This window comes from Thunnus thynnus, chromosome 4 (genome assembly GCF_963924715.1).
Source record: "Thunnus thynnus chromosome 4, fThuThy2.1, whole genome shotgun sequence".
In the NCBI taxonomy this organism is placed as follows: Eukaryota; Metazoa; Chordata; class Actinopteri; order Scombriformes; family Scombridae; genus Thunnus; species Thunnus thynnus.
The window spans coordinates 24,016,645-24,025,114 of record NC_089520.1 but is presented as its reverse complement, the minus strand read 5'-3'; the positions used below and the strand labels follow the sequence as shown (position 1 = coordinate 24,025,114).

At 42.3% G+C, this 8,470-nt stretch overlaps 1 protein-coding gene across 1 annotated transcript; it reads right to left on the bottom strand.

Moving 5' to 3' along the window:
- Window positions 1-2,104: 2,104 nt before the first annotated feature.
- LOC137181787 (adenosine receptor A1-like) lies at window positions 2,105-8,217 on the bottom strand. The gene is made up of 3 exons (XM_067587776.1): window positions 7,089-8,217; window positions 4,099-4,393; window positions 2,105-3,949 (listed from the first exon to the last, which is right to left on the bottom strand). The coding sequence occupies exons 1-3, from the start codon at window positions 7,427-7,429 to the stop codon at window positions 3,566-3,568; spliced, it is 1,020 nt and encodes a 339-aa protein (XP_067443877.1). The 5' UTR covers window positions 7,430-8,217; the 3' UTR covers window positions 2,105-3,565.
- Window positions 8,218-8,470: the final 253 nt, after the last annotated feature.

The window sequence follows — 8,470 nt, the reverse complement described above, 5'->3', positions numbered from 1 at the left end:
ATATTGTTAATGTACATCTCAGAATATTGCACAAATACTTTTTAATTTATCACACAGGTTCAGTAAAAGTAAACAGATTAAAATTTAAAGCCACTATGTGTAGAAAGTAAAATTTCCAACTTTGAAGCCCCCAGTGGTTGTATCATAAAAGACACTGATTTAGGCAGTATGTTATCCCCCCATCCCCACCTATGTAAATATTTGTGGGACTCAGGGATACAGAATGAATAAGGTGAAAGCTCTATACAGACTATGCACCAATTTTCACTTGGATTGTTTCATTTTTCTACAAACAAAAAACCATACCATAATAAACATTTGAAATATGCTATAATAACTTGCAAATTCTACACACAGTGGCTTAAAAAGCATCTCACTTGAGCACAAAGTGAGAAAAGAATCACATGGAAACATTACAAGAGCAGCATTGAAAATACAGTGAGTACACTTGTCTGATGAAGACACACTGCATGTGTGTGTTTGTGTATTTTGTAACGCATAGTGAAGACCGATATCAAGAGGGTCACACTAAAAGGCTAGTGTATTTCATGGGAAAGCATCGGGGTTGCCTTGATGTTGACCTCTGCAGCAGCATAAACTCTTTTGAGTTCCTCAGCTGCACTCTCGCTTTCTGATTTCCCTAAAATCCCACTTCAACCCTGGACTCTTACACCCTCATAACTAGGGATGCACGATATTGGATTTTTTGCCTATATCTGATATGCCGATATTTCCAACTCACTGTGGCCGATTGCCGATGCCGATATATGCGCATATTTTTTCCAGCTGGCTGAGGACACTATTATGCCTGCAAGCTTAGATTGTACTAAGTATGATCAAGAAAGACAATATATGAAGGAATAACTTAGGAAGACTGGAGTTCAGGAGCTCAGCAAAAAAACTTTCACTTAGCAAGGACCACACCATCAGCAAGATATGTTCGAGTGATTTTATTAAAGAAAATTAGTGCATGTAATCCGCTGGCTTGCTTGTAGTGTGCAGTGTGGGGAGAAGACGGAGAGGAGAGCAGGAAGAAAATGGGGTGGGGGGGGGAATGCGAGAGCGAAAGAGGAGGAGAGGGGTTTTGTTAGTATTTATGGGATTGCCGGAAGGGGTGTGGTTGAGGTGTGGTCCTGCTCCTGAAACTTCGCTAGTAGCTTCAAATAATGAACCTGCCAAGTGGGTGGGGCAGTAGAGTTCTCTTTGAGTTTATTAGACAGACAGGATTAATGTGCAATGTGATTTAATCTGTGGTCCACACTCCAGAGCAAAAGGTGGCAGTAATGCACCTAATACGCTGGTTGCCAACCGCCGTTATAAACCAAAAAGAAGAAGTTTTGTTTTGGTTTTTTTGTGTGGAACATCCTGTCAGCCGAAGTGTTTCCTATCTGTGCAGCCGAACATGGCAGCTCCTCGACAGACTGTATCATTCTGATGGTCCCGGTGTCTCCTCTGCACGCTCCACTTCACTCAGCTGCCCGTCAGACCCGCTGCTTCTTCCCACTTTAACCTGAATAACAAACCGGGGCTCGATGCTCCGGTTGGATCCGCATGCAGAACCGGGGCTAACATTAGCTGAGAGGCCAGCAGAGCGTTAGCCACAGCATGACCGGAGGGAAGCACAGCCAGCTAGCCTCTGCTAGCCTCCCAGCTAACGTTTGCCCCGGTTCTGCATGTGGATCCAACTGGGGTGCCGAGCCCCGGTTTGTTGTCAAAGTCAGTTGAGGGAAGCGCAGTCAGGCGGCGCAGGAGAAGGCGACATATCGGTCTCTCATAATTGGCAGAATTTGCCAATGCCGTTATTTCATTTTAGAGCTATTATCGACCGATACCGATGACGTGCCGATAATATCGTGCATCCCTACTCCTAACCTCTTCAGTCTGCCCAGGGACAGAAGATCGATGTGTCAACACAAAAAATGGTCTCCCTCGACTGATGGCCTTATTCTTTTTAAAGAGAGGCATGGGGAGGAAGTGAGTTATTTCTGTCATATGGGAAATGCAGTGTGAATTTTAATGCTACCACCTGCTGATGCACATAAAACATGAATTTCAACCAGGGCTCACCATATGCTGTGGCATTTTTTGCTTACCATCCTGTCATAAAAAAAATCTTGGAGGGTGGATTTGCCAATCTGCTTGCTCAATCGACAGCTGTGAGAGGACGTGTCAGAGATACACAGCTGTTTTCTCAGTGAAGTGAATTTTACACACTATATCCCATTACTAGTTACACAGTTACATACAGTACATATTATCAGCAGCCCCTTCTCAGCATGTATTTTTCATGTTAAATCTTCCTTTACAGGTGGCACTAGTCAGTTTAAGTCAATCCTGAAACAAAAATGACAGCGAGGATGTGATGATGCTACATTGGTATGCCTATTTTGTCAAAAAGAATCAAGGGGAAAAGTTTGAAAAGTAAAAAAAACACTGAGCAGTGGAGCAGGCCTACAGATACAGTTGAGGTACTTTATAGGATTAAAATGATATTCACCAATAGATCAAATGAAGCTTGCTGGATAGAAGAGCCAGCATTCTTTAGATTCACAGTTTTCTATTCAACATTACTGATGTAGCTACAGTGTTACATAGTTACTACAGGTGGCTTTTACTACGACATATTTAATGAGGAGTAAATTCTCTTTATGCATGGAGGCTGTTCACAGTTACAACTATCAGCTAGTTTTAGTCATTCTGTCAGTCAACTGGTCTCACAAATTTAAAAAATGTTACCTTCACATGTGCTTATACACAACACAACTATAAAGGCCATGAAATGAGTGAAAGTAATGATGAGCAACTGTGTCATTTTGACTTAAGCACAGTTGGTGAACCAGAGGTTCATTGTACCATCCTGGGTTCTAACACCAAGTGAGTCAATTTTCGTCATTCCAACATACATCCCGTGTCCTGCTCCCTATCAAAGCATCAAGCTGACTGTGCAAACAAAGTTCCTGCTTGCTCAGCACTGGTTTACCAGATTCCTACTATTAGCACATTGCTACATTCCTCTTCATCATATTTTCTGTCCATAAGGCCACATAAAAAAAACATGTAATGTAGCAATTAATAATATGCTTAACTATTTGAGATCATTCACATGGATAAAGACCATGAGTTTCAGTTCAGGTCAAAAATACAGCACAGCATACATTAGCATTAATACCGCGTGTGCTACAGACATACACTTAGTGATTCAAGTTCAACAGGTTGGTGTTGAAAGTGATGAAAAGCCCCTTATCCCATATGACATCATCATCAGCCGGTAGAGGCATAAACAATCACTCTTATCTAAATCAAAGTCTGATCAAGGATGTGGATCTTGTCTCCATGCTGATTTGTCATCCTGTCCCCTTAGAAAGTGTTTTGGACGGAGGAAATCAGTGAGTCCATGATGGAGTTCCCTCATCTGTTTCATCCCTCTGACATTCTTTGATGTCATTAAGGCCCTTTTTGACTGGTAATTCTTCAAGCATGAAAATAAACCCAGAGTCCTCTCCATTCTGTGAACCAATGGAGTGAAACTTTACAGTTACACTGCGGTCCAATTAGTCACCAAAGGTCACACATCATCATCGTCATCATCATTCTGCCTCAGCCTCCTCTCGTGACTCTGTCCTCTCTGGCTCCCTCTTTGAGGAAGCCGACCAACCGGATCCTGACAAAGCATGTACAGTTTCCAGATTTTCCGGAACGCTGTGCGGAATTTCTTGATGCGGAAAGCGTAAACGATGGGGTTGACAGCCGAGTTGCCGTGGGTGAGGATGATGGCGATGTAAATGAGGAACTCTGGCTTAACACAGGCAGGGCAAAAGAGGGTGATGCAGTTGAGGATGTGAAGGGGAAGCCAGCTGACTGCGAAGAGGAAAAGAACCAGGGCGAGGGATTTGGCTAGCTTGAGCTCCTTGCCAAAGTAACGGCTGGGGTCTGCGTGGCTAGCTGTCACCTACAGAGAGATAACAGAGAAGATCGTCAGCGTACAAAGTTATTCTGGAATCTGATGTAATAGCAAAATCAATTTTTAATCACTTTTGATTACTGCAGCTCAAACACACTGACCACATTTGTCCTACACAAAGAAGAAGGAAATCTCACCTTCTTATTGAGCTGCTTGTGGATCATGTAGAAAATCTCAACATAGATGGCGAGCATGAGGAGCAGAGGGGGCAGCACCCAGCCAAAAAAATTGAAGTAGACCATGTAGTCCATGCTGATGACCATCTCAAACTCACAGGTCACCAGGAGGTCATCAGTGAGCAGGGAGCCATTGTCACGGAGATGCTGCAGGTTATTCCAGCCCAACATGGGCGTGAGGCCCACTACGATGGACACCAGCCAACATAGCAACACAGCCGTGCCAGCTCGCCGAGGGGTCACCACCCGCTTGTAGCTAAGGTAACAAGGAAGAAGATAAAGTGTTGAGGAAAAAAAAATGTCAGTGGACTGACAGTGTGAATGTGTGTGCGATGTTCTAATTTCCATGATGCTATTTTTGCCAACTCATTATCAGATTTCAAACAGCAACTGATTTTTACTGCCAATTCATGTGCTTCCATATTAAGTATTGAAGTTGCTTTAAGACTTTAAATAACAGGGGAAAGAAAACAGGAACATCTTGATGTGTAAAGCAATCCAATACTATCCAATAAAACAAGCAAATCATAACAAAGATTCACAGCAAATACTCCCTTTGTGAAGTTAATAATGCTGTATTTGACTGAATTACATTATAGTGTTTCAGTTAGTTTTTCCTGTAATCCACACCTCTTTTTGACAGCTGTGCAGCAGGGCAGCATGTTTCTGTTTGCTAATCGTTTTCTGGAAATCTCTGCAGTGTTCATAGTGACGGATCAATCATCAAGCAGAAACAAGCTATGACAACATTCAGCCGGGAAACTGTAGGAGTTGTTGCTTAACATGAATGTTTGCAAGTCCTTTGGTATTTTCATACGATGTCACTGGTACTTTCGCTCTGACATAATGGTCTGTTATTTAGACTATTCTGTGTCTTAATCATTGTCAAAAGGACCTGAAAGGACCTGTTGAGTTTGAATTCAACCTTTATTTCTGAAGAGTAAGCGCTGACTCAATCAGACGAAAAGGGCTGGGTAAATAATCTGAGGGACTCATTCTTCCGCTTTCATAGTCACTCTCATGCACATGTGAGGCACATTTTTTCTCTCTTCTTATCACGCCTGCTCCATTGCTAACCTCCCTAATGCTAACACAAACATAATATGTGCCAAATCCAAATACTGTCATTTTTTCTATTTTCCCTCATTTGCTTAAAGACATGCATTCAGAGTTCAGCTGGGGTGAAGCAAACACAACACAGAGTGAATGAATGAATAACTCAAAGGATGTTTAAAGAGACACTGTGGCTCTTCCCATATGTGACGTCAGCTTGTGTACCCATAGCTCTCAGCACAGCTGCTTGTAAAGCTTGGTTGTCTGTCTGCATACAGATCAGCTCGATTCGCTCGACTCACTGGGTTCGACTGTAGTCCATATATCTGTACTTTGCTGCAGGATTTTATCCCAATCTCCCACCTGTAAATTCCTATCTGCCAGCTAAGTAAACACACAATACATGGGACATTTTCAAACCAGTGCCAGACCACTCTTATCATGAGAGTGTGCTTCATAACCACCTCTGCTATAAAAAGCAATCAGCGCTTGTTAAAATGTGTCCCTCCAGAGACCCAGGGGTGGTTTAGGGAGGGGGACTCAATTTCTGGCTAACATTATCACTTTACCACCAGACAATAAAGTACAATTTACTAGTGGTTGAAATCTAAACTTGCCCAGTAAGAAGTCTCTGACTAAGATGGATGGAGATGGCCAGATGTGTTTCTCAGATGTGTCACTCGGTAAAATATGCATCTTTTTTTTTTCCTTTGTAAGGAAGCACCAGCACCATGTTTTCTACAGATAACGCCAATCCTGAGGAGAAATACTGTATTAACTAACACTTGAACTTTTATAATCAGGGTCATAATGATTATAAAAACAAACTTCTTTCTGTGTGAAAATGTCCAAAAAGTGTAGTACATGAGGTTATTTTCATCCGTTTTTTGGAGAATTGTGAGATATTTACCATCCATTTAGTGGCACTGACAGTGGCAATGTATAAGTGCATCAGTGGATGTTAGTATGAAAAGGTCTGAGCAACCATGCAGCACTCTCATAGACAACAATATTCAGATATTGCTTCTTAACAAACCAGCGCAGTAGCATTAAAGATGGAATTCAACATGTATGACTTCAATGTGTTTCTTAAACACATTCAGCTGAATAACAGCTTGCCTCCTCACAGATGTGAAATTCAACAACTTTAAACTGCCAAATGAGCTTGGATGCTTCTTTGGACCTGAGGGATCCCAAAGGAAATCCTTAATGTCTTGTACAATAGAAAACCTCTATCTATCTATCTACTGTATATTCTCTCAATTTTAGGCACAAATGCAGTCAATTCATTATTCAAACTTGCCTAATTAATTTTATAGATGAATTATACAACTATCAGATAATCTATATATTGAAAGTACTGATAATGGCAGACCATCTATGTTTGTATTATTCATTCATTTTGAGAAGAGGACAGGTCATATCACATTTTTTTCTTCCTCTTTCTACTTCTTTGTGATCATGGGTGATCATATGCATTACTTTTTTTCTATTTTACATCTTATGTCATATTTTGGGTGAAATGATATGCTAGAAGAGTAAAGTGAAGTAATTAGGAAAAATATAATGGGTACATGAATACGCACAATATGTATTAATAGCCTTAAAATTCACTGACACTGTCACACTGTATTTTCCAGATATCACAGAGATGTCAGACTACATTAACGTGGCCCTATGATAAGGTCATTATAAACAGTAAATGATCAGACAACCCTCACGTCATATATTATAGTAATTTCTTGTTGCAGGTGAAATGAAAAAAAATCCTGAATGACACCGTTATGGACGACCGTTTTGGTGTGTGCCCTTCATCCAAGCAGCGGTCCAGACACAAAGGCTTGTTCTGTAAATGAGACAAGATATTGAAAACTAGAGGAATTCACCTTTAGGCCTACCTCATGGGTATTTTGACTCTTAGATAGCGGTCGATGGCGATGGCCAGCAGCGCCAGGATGGAACTTTGCGTGAGGACGAGCACTGTGCAGGCGACCAGCAAGCAACTGTAGAAGTGCGTCTGGAGTCCGATGCTGATGGTTATGGCGAGGGGGATGACAAGAGCCCCGACCGCAATGTCAGCCAAGGCCAGTGAGACGATGAAACAAAACGTGGTGTCCCTCAAAGACCGGTTTATACGCACAGCCCAGACCACCATCACGTTACCGATGACCGAGGACACGGCGATCACCACCTCCATCCCGATATAGAGGGCTTTAGATGGAGACAGAGCCGAAGTCATGTTCACGGATGCTGAAAGAGTGTGCGCTTCGCGGAGAAACAGCCTAAAAGACACGTCGTATGAGTTCCCTGTTTGAGTTTGTGGGCACCGACTGAGACACCCTGACTTTGGTTTCGCATGTTTTATGTCCCGCAGAGATAGAGGTGGTGTCTGTTGCTCTGAATGGTTTTAGGATGTGGTCCAGGACATGCGGTAGCTGCGCGCCAGACGCAGAACTTGGTCTCCATACGCTCCGAGGGTGATTCCGGGAATGAAAGTCGCCCCTGCAGTCCTGCTGGCAGAGGGACAGGACGGACCCGGGACACTGAATGAGTCACACGCAGGTTCCCAAAGCGAAGATTAGCGGTGTTGCTCCCCACAATGTCAGACGTGTGTCAAAGGTCGGAAAAAAACAGAAAGTGCATCCTGCGAAAATCTGAGTCATTTTAACCATTGCGCCATCAGCCTCTCCATCAGCGTTTATCTCTTAATTTGGATACGATGTAGTTGGCTCAAGACAGCCGTGTTTATTTGCTTGTGAAATAATCCCTGTTTAGCTGTGACGGTTACCACAGGGAATTCAAATAATTATTCAAAACTCCTTTATCTTCTTTCTGCAGTCACACGTGTGCCTGAGAGCTCACCTCTGTGGGAGTGGACACATTGGAGAGGAGAACATCGGTTCATATGACATTTATATATGGAGCTTACTGCAATACAGTAACTTACTGCAATGCAAGTAACACCAAAAAAAAGAAGAAAAAAATCCACATTATTTTACACCCACCTTCATGTGATAGATATTACTTAGACTATAGCTTACTCCAAAATGTAATTGGGAAGGGGAGAGGTTACTCAACATGACAGTTTCTCTCTGATATTACTGCCTCTGTGTAACAAGTTAACGGCTGAAATGAAGAGTGAGTGAAAAGTATAAACCTGTAAATCTTTGCCACCCCAGAGAGGATGCACAGAAAACGAGCTTGATGAAGACAAATGGTCACATTCTTTGTGTCTGAGAGAAACTAAAACAATACTGTACAACATCAGCTTGGTATCAGT

Bases quoted from the DNA above. Each gene is read 5' to 3' on its own strand.
- LOC137181787 (XM_067587776.1), bottom strand. From the start codon at position 7,429: ATGACTTCGGCTCTGTCTCCATCTAAAGCCCTCTATATCGGGATGGAG. The intron at 4,394-7,088 runs GTAGGCCTAAAG...TTGTTACCTTAG, and splicing joins AGAGTCAAAATACCCATGAG to CTACAAGCGGGTGGTGACCC. The intron at 3,950-4,098 runs GTGAGATTTCCT...ATCTCTCTGTAG, and splicing joins ACAAGCAGCTCAATAAGAAG to GTGACAGCTAGCCACGCAGA.